At 55.9% G+C, this 12,518-nt stretch overlaps 1 protein-coding gene across 1 annotated transcript in view; it reads right to left on the bottom strand.

Moving 5' to 3' along the window:
- Nucleotides 1-21: 21 nt before the first annotated feature.
- The window catches only part of RYR1 (ryanodine receptor 1), a 109,341-nt gene continuing 96,844 nt past the window's right edge, over nt 22-12,518 (bottom strand). The window contains exons 93-106 of the mRNA XM_075993059.1: nt 12,303-12,447; nt 11,203-11,289; nt 9,936-10,187; nt 9,247-9,377; nt 7,118-7,160; nt 5,566-5,696; nt 5,403-5,463; nt 4,923-5,069; nt 4,532-4,666; nt 1,321-1,477; nt 848-912; nt 660-760; nt 427-478; nt 22-287 (exon numbers count right to left, since the gene is read on the bottom strand). Of these exons, the coding sequence (XP_075849174.1) occupies nt 192-287; nt 427-478; nt 660-760; nt 848-912; nt 1,321-1,477; nt 4,532-4,666; nt 4,923-5,069; nt 5,403-5,463; nt 5,566-5,696; nt 7,118-7,160; nt 9,247-9,377; nt 9,936-10,187; nt 11,203-11,289; nt 12,303-12,447 (1,603 nt within the window). The 3' untranslated portion in view covers nt 22-191. The remainder of the gene's footprint in view (nt 288-426; nt 479-659; nt 761-847; nt 913-1,320; nt 1,478-4,531; nt 4,667-4,922; nt 5,070-5,402; nt 5,464-5,565; nt 5,697-7,117; nt 7,161-9,246; nt 9,378-9,935; nt 10,188-11,202; nt 11,290-12,302; nt 12,448-12,518) is intronic.

Genomic DNA, 12,518 nt, shown 5'->3' with positions numbered 1-12,518 from the left:
TTCTGGATGCCAACTCCAAAATTTCAGCAACCCGACACAATGATGCCAGGTGTGTAGCACAGACTTTATTTCTCCAGCACAAGGTCACCTCTCCCCCAGCTGCCTTGGGGGGAGGGGCTTGGGGGAATCTAAGGGGCTTGCTTACGAGAATAAGGCACTTGAGTGGGGGTGGAGGGCCGGCTGGGGCTGTCTCAGCTAAGCTGGTCCTCATACTGCTTGCGGAAACAATCGCCAGCCGGGAAGAAATCCCAACATCTCTCTTGGTACATCTTCCAGACATAAGACTCCTAGGATTGGGGGATAGGGATTGGTCACATCTCCAAACGCTTGGTATTGAAACCAGCTTTTTACTGCCACCTGCTGATTGGCCTTATGTTAAAGCTCTCCATGTCTCTGCCCACTGCCCTCCCATCAACGCCCCCTCACCTGACCCGTGTGTTCCGTCTCGTCCTTGTTGATCAAATACATCAGGAAAAACCTAAGAGTGGGAGGGCGCAGGAGACAGGTCAGAACCACCCTTTCCTTCTGATTGGCTGGCTGGGGATCCACCCACATGGATGCCACACCCTCTACCTCCCTGGGCCCAAGTCCAGTGCCCGCCCCTGGTTGTTGGCAGCCACGCCCCCGCCCTCCTGATTGGCTGGCGGGCCCGCGCTCACATGTAATTGGCCAGATTGTGCTCCTCTAGCGTGTGAGTTTCAAATCCGTGCGGCGTCGTATCAAAATAGTCGCTTCCGATTCCGCAGATGAAACACTTGGTCTGTGAATGGTGAGAGACATCAAAGTCGAGGCCCATTTGCCCTCCTGGGCCCCATAATCCCTCTGGGTACCCCCAGACAGGACCCACCTCCATATCCTCCTTCACTTGCTCTTGCTGGTCTCTGAGCTCACCGAAGGCGTCGATGATCAGACCTGGGGTGGCAGGACGGAGATCAGTGCCCGGCGCAGTTCAGACTCCTCCCTCCCCGGACGCCTACCTCTGCGCTCTGCCTTCCGGCCCCATCTCCCTAATCTCACCCTGCTTCCTAAGAAGAATAATACCAGGCGTTTACTGAGCACTTGCTTGAGCCAGGCACTGAGCAAGCATGCATCGACCTGGTCCTCATCACAACCCTATCAGGTTGGTACCATGAACACCCTCGTTTTGCAGATGGGGAAACTAAGGCCCATAGGGGTGACCCGCCCAAGGTCTCACAGTATGGAGAGGCAGAGCTGGGATCCGAATCCCGGCAGACTGGACCCCGGGCCTGCACTCAGCCCTGGAGCTAGCCTGCCTCTGGGCACTGAGCACCCTCTCCCAGGCCCCCGGCCAGCACTGACCCTGGATGATGGCCAGGAGGATGACGATGACAAAGAAGAAGAAAGTGATGTCAAAGACCACCCGGTAGAGCTCGTATTCATCGCCTGCTGGGTCCTCGATCTCGTCCCCGATGCCTCCGCCAGCCCGGACGCCCACGTACATGTGAAACAGGTAACACTGAGGAGGGGGAGCATATTGGTCAGTTACTCAATCATGGGACAGTCACAGTCGTTCAAGTACAGCCCTGGGCGAGGCAGGCCTGGAGACATAACGACTAATCGTGGTTGACCTCGGCTAAGGTCACGGGGTTCCCAGACGGCATCGGACAGTGACAGCCCAGAAATGGTCAGGGCTGTGACAGTGAGAGCACAGGCAGAGGGACCAGGCAGGATGGGGGGCATGGCAGAGGGGTTGGGCATTTGGGGGGCATGGCAGAGGGGTCGGGAGTTTGGGGGGTCACTGTGAGATTGAGGGTGAGCTGGGGAAGCACAGAGCTTTGGGGGCCCAGTGGAGGCCTGGGACCCAGCCTCGGCAATCAGGCCAGGCTTCTTGGAGGAGGAGACATGTGTGAGCTGGAACCCAGAGGCGGTGTCAGGTGAAGGGGTGGTGGGAGAATGTTCCAGGCAGAGAAAACCACATGCTACATCATCATCGGGGGGGGGGGGGGGGGGGAAGAAGAAATCTTGCTCCTGTGAGGAACTGAAACAGGTTTAATGGGGCTGGAAAACAGACCTCCTGTGAGTGAGAACTAGGACAGAGATGAGGCCAGACCTGGTCACAGGGCTCTGTAGGCCCTGGCCCAGCCAGTGGTCAGGGAGGGCTTCCTGTAGGAGGCAGCATTTAAATTGAAAGGTGAGGTACCAATGGAAAGGTGAGGTGTGTGTACAGGTTGGGCTTGGGGTGGGAGGCAGAGAGAATGTCAGGTGCAAGGGGCTTGAGTCAGGAGGAAACACACGGTCTTAGGGGAACTGAAAGAGGACCAGGCAGCCAGAAAACAAAAAGCAAGAGGGATTGTGGTTAGACGCAGGCAGGGCCAGCTCCCTGCTGGCTTTGTAAGCCATAGTGGGGTGATTTAATTTTATCTACAGGGTTCTGGGGAGCCACAAGAAGGTTCTACGCGTGGGGTGGGGGTGGGGGTGGAGCATGGTCCACCTGGCACATGGGAAAAACTTTGCACTTGTTCTTTCTGTGTCCCCAGGATGTGGGAGAACCCAGGTGTCTCGGGTTAGGGACTAAGGCTGTGGACGGCAAGGCCGTGTCTGGTGGGGCCTCGAATGTCTGAGGAGCTGGACACTGTCTTGACAGCAGGGACTCATGGGGCCAGATCACAGGACACCTTCTAAGATAAACCCCGAAACAATTCTTTCAACTGTGGCCCGTGACTCCAGCAAGTTAAAATCAGTCTGGCCGGGCGCGGTGGCTCACGCCTGTAATCCTAGCTCTCTAGGAGGCCGAGGCGGGCGGATTGCTCAAGGTCAGGAGTTCAAAACCAGCCTGAGCAAGAGCGAGACCCCGTCTCTACTATAAAATAGAAAAGAAATTAATTGGCCAACTGATATGTATATATAAAAAAAAAATTAGCCGGGCATGGTGGCGCATGCCTGTAGTCCCAGCTACTCGGGAGGCTGAGGCAGAAGGATCGCTCGAGCCCAGGAGTTTGAGGTTGCTGTGAGCTAGGCTGACGCCATGGCACTCACTCTAGCCTGGACAACAAAGCGAGACTCTGTCTCAAAAATAAATAAATAAATAAATAAATAAAATCAGTCTGGGTTATGACCGCCATCATTGGAATAAAAGAGAAAATATAAACATGCGTTGCATGTTGGTCCTTTGGGTGAAACTTCTAATTATGGAGAATAATGCTAGTAGCTAACATCTGTATAATCCTTAATACATGCCTAGCACTATGCTAAGTCTTTTTTTTTTTTTTTGAGACAGAGTCTCACTCTGTTGCCCAGGCTAGAGTGAGTGCCATGGTGTCAGCCTAGCTCACAGCAACCTCAAACTTCTGTGCTCAAGCGATCCTCCTGCCTCAGCCTCCCGAGTAGCCGGGACTACAGGCATGCGCCACCATGCCCAGCTAATTTTTTCTCTATATATTTTTAGTTGGTAAATTAATTTCTTTCTATTTATAGTAGAGATGGGGTCTCGCTCAGGCTGGTTTCGAACTCCTGACCTTGAGCAATCCTCCTGCCTCGGCCTATGCTAAGTCTTTTAAGTGTGAGCGACCGGGGAACACTGTTTAGGAGTTGGTGCTATTATTATACACCCATTTTTCAGGGCATAGGGAGGAGAGTAAGGAGCCTGCCCCAAGTGACATGGCTCTTAAGTGGCCAGGGTACTTTGCCTGAGCACTTTTCCATGTTAAAACGTCAAGTAAGGCCGGGCGCGGTGGCTCACGCCTGTAATCCTAGCACTCTGGGAGGCCGAGGCGGGCGGATTGCTCAAGGTCAGGAGTTCGAAACCAGCCTGAGCAAGAGCGAGACCCCGTCTCTACTATAAGTAGAAAGAAATTAATTGGCCTATATATATATATAAAATTAGCCGGGCATGGTGGTGCATGCCTGTAGTCCCAGCTACTTGGGAGGCTGAGGCAGAAGGATTGCTTGAGCCCAGGAGATTGAGGTTGCTGTGAGCTAGGCTGACGTCACGGCACTCACTCTAGCCTGGGCAACAAGCGAGACTCTGTCTCAAAAAAAAAAAAAAAAAAAAAAGTCAAGTAACATTGAAACAATGGCTAGGCTGGGCGCAGTGGCTCACGCCTGTAATCCTAGCACACTGGGAAGCCGAGGTGGGACGATCGCTCAAGGTCAGGAGTATGAAACCAGCCTGAGCGAGACCCCGTCTCTACTAAAAATAGAAAGAAACTAATTGACCAACTGAAAAATATATATACAAAAAATTAGCCGGGCATGGTGGCGCATGCCTGTAGTCCCAGCTACTGGGGAGGCTGAGGCAGGAGGATCGCTTGAGCCCAGGAGGTTGAGGTTGCTGTGAGCTAGGCTGACACCACAGCACTCACTCTAGGCTGGGCAACAAAGTGAGACTCTGTCTCAAAAAAAAAAAGAAAAAAGAAAGAAACAATGGCTAACGTTTAAGGAGCAACTTATCATGTGCCTGGCAGCGTTGAAAGTACCTACATGGGTCAGCTCACAAGTCCATGAGGCAGGCGCTTTTACTAACCTCTTCACAGACGGGAAAACGCGGCGTCACCTGCCACTCAGCACTCACCGTCATCATGTCGTCGCACTTCATGTCGGGCTCGTCCTCGTCCTCGCTCTTGTTGTAGAACTTGCGGAAGAAGTTGAAGGCCACCACGGTGTACAGGTACACCACCACCGCCAGGAGGCCCACGGTCATCACCAGCTGGGGGCAGGCACGGACGGGACAGGTCAGTGCCACCCTCGGATTGTCCCTCCCCCACGCCCGTTCCGGGTCCTTACCCCGGCTCAGCCCGTGTGGCCCTCAACCCCTGGGGCTCACTGCCCACGCTTGCCCAGCTCAGCCCGCCCAGCCTCGCCCCTCCCTGGCCCGGCTGCCGGCCCAGACCCCTCCACCCCTGCCCACACGGCCATGCCCGTCCCTGCCCAGCCCACACCCCTCCGCCGGGTCCTCTCCATACCTGTTTCCCATTGTGGGTGACGGAGGACAGGATGGTGCGCAGCGTCTTGACCCCCATGGCGATGTCCAGGAGGTGGGCAGCGAAGAAGAAGTTGTTGTAGTGGCCCAAGAGGGACATCACCATGTACCAGCCCAGGTACAGGAAAGACTGCGGACACAGAGGCCGGCAGTCAGGGCGCACGCGGGGGCCGTGCTCCGGGTGTGGGGCGCCACCTCTGATCAGGGAGCACGTGGAAGACGGGAGCACCAGGAGTGAGGAGCACTCTCGGTCCCGGGCACCCTGGGCAGGTGGGGAAGCCCTGCAGAAGGAAGTCATCTGGGAATCCACCAGCACTCGGGGGCAAAGGATGTGCTGGGGGACAGGGAGCCTGGGCGTCAGAGCTACACAGGGGCTCGGGAGTCACTGTCTGGCCAGGGACACTGAGGGTGGCGCCCCCAACCCCCTAACAGCCCTCCCCCGCCCAGTCCCTCCGCTCCTCACGTTGTCTGTGAAGATGACACCAAACTTCCAGATCTGGTACTTGACATCGATGGACATGAGCCTGTGCAGGGGCAGGGGTTGGGGCAGGTGCCCGAGGGTCAGAGCCCGGCCACCTCCCCCCGCATCCCTGTCCCAGGCCTGCCCAGGGGCGTCCCCGGCTCACCAGGTCAGCAGCCCGGGCGGCGGGCTGGGCTTGCGCTCGTTGTGCGCCGTGATCTCCAGTGTGGCCAGGTCCATGCCCAGCAGCTCCGCGATCCGCTCGCGCCCGTAGATGTCCCCGTGTTTGTCCAGGACCTGCATGGGACAGCATCAGGCCGCGCACACACGGGGCAAGGCAGGAGAATGTGTGTCGTGGCCTGCAAGGGCTGTTTTGGGGACACTCTGGACTCTGTGTGACAAGTTAGGGGAAAAGGGCCAGAGCTTTCTTCAGATCCTCAGGGAGAGGGTCCAAACATTATAGAGGCCCAGCTGATTCATTAGCCAAATTAACTGGGGTAATTATTTTTAGGTAGCCAAGCAAGGCATCCTGCATAATCTGGCCCCTGTCACCTATGAACGTGCCTCCTCCCCTTCGCCCCTCACTCACTCTGTTCCAGCCACATTGGCCTCCTCAAACATGCCAGACTCAGTGTGCCTCAGGGCCTCTGCACGGCTGCTCCCCCATCCCAGACTCTTCCCCCAGATTTCCACTGGCTCACGCCCTCGCCTCCTTGTTGGCTGGCACCACCTTTCCCGAGCGCCCTGCCCACCACGGCAGCCTCTCCCGAGCACATGCGCTCCCCACCCCTGCACCACGCTGCTGTTCGCTCGGCTCCTTGCTGACCCCCCGCACGCCATGAGCGTCTCCTCATCTGTCCTGCCAGGCCGAATGTCGGAGCCACTGTTTTGCTTACTGCTGGATCATTAGTTCTTTTTTTTAATTGTTTTTTTTATTTTTATTTTTTGAGACAGAGTTGCATTCTGTTGCCTTTGCTAGAGTGCCGTGGCGTCAGCCTAGCTCACAGCAACCTCCAACTCCTGCGCTCAACCGATCCTCCTGCCTCGGCCTCCCGAGTAGCTGGGACTACAGGCATGCGCCACCATGCCCAGCTAATTTTTTCTATATATTTTTAGTAGGCCAATTAATTTATTTCTATTTTTAGGAGAGATGGGGTCTCGCTCTTGCTCAGGCTGGTTTCGAACTCCTGACCTCGAGCGATCCAACTGCCTTGGCCTACCAGAGTGCTAGGATGACAGGCGTGAGCCACCGCGCCCGGCCTGGATCATGAGTTCTTAAAACGTTTCCTGGCGCTCAATAAACATTTATTGAGTGAATGAATGCTTATAACAGCCAACACTTATCTAGTGTTGCCAGATACTGCTCACGTAGCAGGTCATATAATCTTACAAGCCTGTGGGGTTGGCCCTATGAGTGCCCCACTTTGAACACGAAGGGAACCGAGGCACAGAAGGGTTGACAAGACAGGAGTGGAAGAGCAGGCAGTTGGGGTGCAGAGTGCATGTGTTTCAGACAGGGCTGCGCTCGGTGCCAGGCCCTCGCTAAGCCCTGTCCACACATCGGTCATTCACGCAGGAAAGCGTGGTCACCGCCCACTGCCCCATGGGGAGACGGAGCTGTCCCTAGAGGCAAAGCCCCTCGCCCGGGGTCACATGCAGAGCCAGCGCGGGGCAGGCAGCAAGGGCCCCAGCCCGCCTCGGCATCCGTGTCCTCTCACCTTGCGCTTGACAAACTTGTCCCAGTAGTTGCTGGGGAAAGACCTGGCAGGAGAGAGCGGCCGTGAGATGTCAGGACAAGAGGGGTCCAGAGCCGCCAGCCAAGCCGGGGCAGCTGGGAACCCCAGTGCTCTCTCGCAGGGGACTCCGCACAGCGGGGACCCCGGTGCCCTCTTTGGCGGGGCCCAGGCAAGGCAGGGGAATCGCACTCCTGTAGGGGACTCTTGTGTGGTGACAAGCACGGAGGGGTCCAAGCCAACCGACCCTGTGCCAACTCCAGGAGAACAGCCTGCTTTCTCCCACTGTTTTATTTCATTTTATTCGATGATTCTGGCCCTTTATTTACCAGTTTTCTTAGCGATAAGTTATGCCCTGGCAAAGGTGGCCAATAAGTTCTTTTTTTTTTTTTTTTAGAGACCTTCTGTTGCCCAGGCTGGAGTGCAATGGCTCTATTATAGCTCACAGCAAGTTCAAACTCCTGAGCTCAAGTGATCCTCCCATCTCAGCCTTCTGAGTTGTGTAAGATGGGGTCTTGCTGTGTTGCCCAGGCTGGTCTCATACTCCTGGCCTCAAGCGATCCTCCCGCCTTGGCCTCTCAAAGTGCTGAGATGACAGGTGTGAGCCACCACACCCAGCCGAGTTTTGTTTTGTTGAGGGGCTGGAGTGAAGATGTGTTAGGAATTCATGAGACTTAGACTTATTTGAAGGGTTTCAATTCATTGCACTTCCTGTCCGTATTGATGTACATATTGGCCTGGCTTTGCCCAGTGGGAGCCCCATCTAGCTGGCTTCTGGTTCCTGTCACCATGTCACTGCTCCTCATGGAGCACATCCTTGCTTTCTGATCCAACATGACAATCTAGGCTCATCATGTATGTCCCCTGCCCCAGCCCTAAAAGCTACCATTTCTCTAAGGAGGTGGCTCCTTTTCATGGGAAATGGCATTTAGAAGTCAAGATCTTGAGCAGACATTATTATAAACAGTGCTCCCTCCCTCCCTCTCTCCTCCACCTTCCGCTAAGCACATGTACCTAAATGTGTGTAAGCTAAACGTGCCTTTGACGGTGACAATGAGTGTCGGATGTGCTTGGCGTGGCTTACCCCCTCTCCCCTCCTCTCACCCCTCTACTAGGCAGGACTCCGCAATAAAATGACCTCCAGCCCCGGTCTGGGATTTACTGTGCTGCAGAAACTGACTGAACCATGACAAGATCTTGTGAGGTCAGGGCTATTATTTATCCCCACTTTACAGATGAGGAAACTAAGGCATGGAGACGCAAAAGCGACTTGACTGAGAATTCTCAGCTTGGGTATGGCCAAGTCAGGGGTCGAACCTGGCCTGGTGTTCTTTTTTTTTTTTTTTTTTTTTTGAGACAGAGTCTCACTCTGTTGCCCTGGCTAGAGTAATTGCCGTGGCATCAGCCTAGCTCACAGCATCCTGGGCTCCCTTCTGCCTCAGCCTCTCGAATAGCTGGGACTACAGGCATGCACCACCATGCCCGGCTAATTTTCTCTCTATATATATTAGTTGGCCAATTAATTTGTCTCTATTTTTAGTAGAGACAGGGTCTCGCTCTTGCTCAGGCTGGTAGATCGAACTCCTGATCTTAAGCGATCCTCCCACCTTGGCCTCCCAGAGTGCTAGGATTACAGGTGTGAGCCACTGTGCCCAGCCCTGGTATTCTTATTCTGTAGCTGTCACCCTCTGACGCTGCAGCCCCACTGTAAAACACATGGAATGGGACCTCGTCTGGGGGAAATGGAGGGGCTGGGGTGCAGGTTGGGGGCCAGACTCTCATCGCATGACCCTCACACGCCCTCACTCCTTTCCTGCTTAAAGACCAGATGGTTTCTTACTTCCCACTCACGGCAGCCGGGTGAAGATCACACCCGGGGCAGGATTCAAAATGCAGGTTCCTGGGCTCCGCCCCAGACTCAGTGACCCAGAACCTCCAGGGCTGGGACCCAGGAATCTCCACGTGTCACCAGCCCCCAACCACAGGCACTTTAACACAGGGGGAAAGTGTCTACTTGATGGAGAGGAAGACTAGGGCTGGGGACAGTGAGTCAGGGCCAGCAGGGACGGGAGCCCTGGTCCCCCTCCCCGTCCCGCAGTGAGGCTGGGCCTTACGGAGTGTTGAGCACCAGGCGGTCCCACTGTCCCTTCACGTCGTCGTCCTCAGGCTGCTCCGTGATGTAGAGGCCATCGAACTCCAGCTTCCGGGCCAGCTCCTTCTCCCGCTTAAAGATGACCAGGGGCACCTGGATCGTGGAGGGCGCAAAGGGCGGGTGTCAGGCGCCTCGGCGAGACCGCGGCCTCCGCAGACCCCGCCCGTGAGACGCCACGTTAGAACAGCTTTCCCAGAACGGTGAGGGCAGGAACGGGCCCGGGCAGAAGGGCCGGGCTGGGATGGGGCATGGGCGGAGGGGTCGGGGCCAGGGTGGGACAAAAATGGGGCAGTTGTGGGGCCCAGAAGCGGTGCCTGACAGTCTGGGGCTTCCCGAGGGAGGGAGGTTTGCACTCGGACCTTTGGAACGAGTAAAACAGGCGGGGGGAAGTGGGTGGAAGCAAGGCAAAGCATTGACGGTAGAGGGAACAGCATATGTGAAAACGTCAAGCCCAAAGAACTCTTGTTCTTCCGTTCCGGTTCCCCAGCTATGACATGCGACAGTTCTGGTTTGAACGTCGTCCTTGCTGAAGCCCCTAATACCGTACCCAGTATCCCGGTCCTTACCCTGACTCCAGGAGCCCCTGGCCTGACCATTGCTGGCCGGCATTGCTCCCTCCTCCCCGCCCCGGAGCCCAGGGTCACGGCCCACCTTGAGGCAGTTGTAGCCAATGATGCAGAGAAAGGCCACCAGCGTGTGGAGCAGGCTCAGGCACCGCAGCGCGGGCTCCATGTAGCCCGTGCTCTCCTCCAGGAAGTAGTACACCATGTTCTCATCCTCGTCACCCTCAGCCTCCTCACCGGCCCCCGAGCCCCAGCCAGAGCCGCCACCAGACCCTGCGGTTGACAGGTCCCCAGTGGCTGAGCCCTCCATGTCGTCCTCCCCTGGTGGAGAGTCTGAGACCTGAAGTGAGGACAGAGGTCCGTCAGGGCAGGGCCACGGTGTCCTGGCTCCTGAGCTGCCATACCCAGAACCCACTAACAACATTAACAGCCTCCATTCCTGACATCGGACAGGGCCATCAGATACAGTCTTGGTGGGACTGTCAATCAAGAACGAGGGGCGGGCCCAGGACCCTAGGTAGCAAATCAGACTCTGTCCTGAGAATTTGCCCATTGAACCACGTGGCAGAGGACTGAAAATGGTTGATTCATCTGCGTAATTGAGCCCTAAGGAGACTGACCACTAATATTAACACTAACCCTAAAATTAATAATAACTACCGTTTACACAGCACTTTCTATATGCCGGGTACTGTTGTGCTTTACATATATTCGTCCTTTTTTCATCCTCATAGCTCTACGAGGCAGACACTGTTACTCTCCCATTTTGCAGATGAGGAAGTGAGGCACAGAGAGGTTAAGTGTCCTGCCTAACATCACACAGCCAGTGAGCGGTGGAGGCAGGACTCTATGCCATACAAGCCACACTCTGATCTTTAGTCTGCCTCTCTGTTCTGTTATCTGGATCCCTGGCAAGACCCCCCCAGGGTCCCTTTGTCCTTTGGGAGGCCTAGTTCTTAGCCCTTTCCTTCCATTCTGTGAGCTGCCCATTTCCTCCTCCCCACACAAGTCTCTTTCGTTTATGTGACAGCAAAGATGCTGGATTGAATCAGTGGGTGTTGCTGAGAGATGAGGGCTGGCCCCCCGCAGAGCTGGGCAGAGAATCCGGATCCCACTCCTGCTCTGACTCCCACAGGCACCCATGCATCTGTCCCAGATGGACCTTGACACCCCCATTTACCCTACGCTGGGGGGGGGATCCCAAGATCCAGGTGTCCATGCTGAACTCTCCTAAGAACCCTGAGCCCAACTCCTTGTCCCTTTACTACAGGGCCCTGGGAACCTGCAGGGGGCCGAGCCTCCCACCCCACAGCCTGGGCAAGGGCCTGACCCTCCCAGCCCCCCATGAGCAGCACCTTGTAAAACAGCAAGATGAAATTGATGGCAAATGCCAAGAAGAGCGCGAGGAATCGCAGGGTGTAAAAGTTCCGGGAGAGGTAGTTCTGAGAGCAAGAGAAGAGGGGGAGAAAGAGTTCACAGTCAGCCTCTTCCCTGGAGAATCCATCCCATTATCACCCTGGGTTCTCAATATCTGATCTCACAACCTCCTATTTATTGAGTGCCTGCTGTATACCAAGACCTGGGCTAAGAGCTGTATATACGTGAACTGTTTAATTCTCACCACCACCCTATGAAGCAGGTGCTGTAAAGTGTTATACCCACTTTGCAGATTAGGAAACTGAGGCTCGGGGAAGTTGTGTCTTGCTCAAGATAACACAGCCAAGGAGTGGCAGACTGGGCATATGAGTGTGACGGTTGGGCTCCAGAGTCTACATTCCCAACCTCTCCGCCGTGCTGCTTCCCATGTGAGGCTCCCCTGTCTGCTCTGCCCCAGGCAGGAGACATCTTCCGTCTCCCCCTTCCTCTTTTTTCTCCACCTCTGTCTTTCCCTCTGTCCCTCATTCTTCCCACAATCCTCACTTAACCACCTTCTGCTTCATGTGTTCCCTCACTCTCTCCTATCAGGCTGGGCCTGGAGAGGAGACAGGACACACGGAGCCCTGGGACCGGCCTCCCGGACGCCTGCCCCCCTTCCTGGCCCAGGTGACATGGAACTTCCCCAGGAACTCAGACCTCCACCGGGGCAGCCGGGGCTGCTGTGGGGGCCCAGATCCTAAAGCTGAGAGCCAAGAAACGGGCTATGGAGGAGGGCCAGAGCGGTGGCCTCAGTTGAACTTAGCTGCGGACAGAGGGTGGGGGTGGGAGGCTCAGGCAGGTGGCCCTGGATGAGCACAGGTATGGAGGATAGGACAAGGACGGTGAGCATGGAAGGAGTTAGGAGCCAAGCAAGGGTCACCTGAACATGCCACCCTGTCCCCAGGTCTCTGCCCTCTCCCCAACTGGGATTCCCCTTGGAGATGAGCCTGGATGGGTGAGCTCAAGAACAGAGTGGGGAGGAGGGGTGAGTGGGTGGGGAGGAGGGGTGAGTGGGTGGGGGTCTGGCTGGGAGCCTCACCAGGAACTTCACCCTCTGCACCTCCAGTTCTGCCCAGAACTCGCTCCCAGCTTCCTCCTTCTTTGGAGGGGGTGCAGGAGGTGCTTTCTTCTTGGGGGGCTCTGGTGGGAGCTCAGGGACTTCTTCCTTCTCCCCGTTCTCCGCACTGTAGGGCAGGACACAGAGAGAGGTCAGGAAGTGCCTGGGCAACGCATTCATTCCTTCATTCATTCATTC

This window comes from Microcebus murinus, chromosome 16 (assembly GCF_040939455.1).
Source record: "Microcebus murinus isolate Inina chromosome 16, M.murinus_Inina_mat1.0, whole genome shotgun sequence".
NCBI classification, from domain to species: Eukaryota; Metazoa; Chordata; class Mammalia; order Primates; family Cheirogaleidae; genus Microcebus; species Microcebus murinus.
This window is presented reverse-complemented; position numbering and strand designations above follow the sequence as displayed.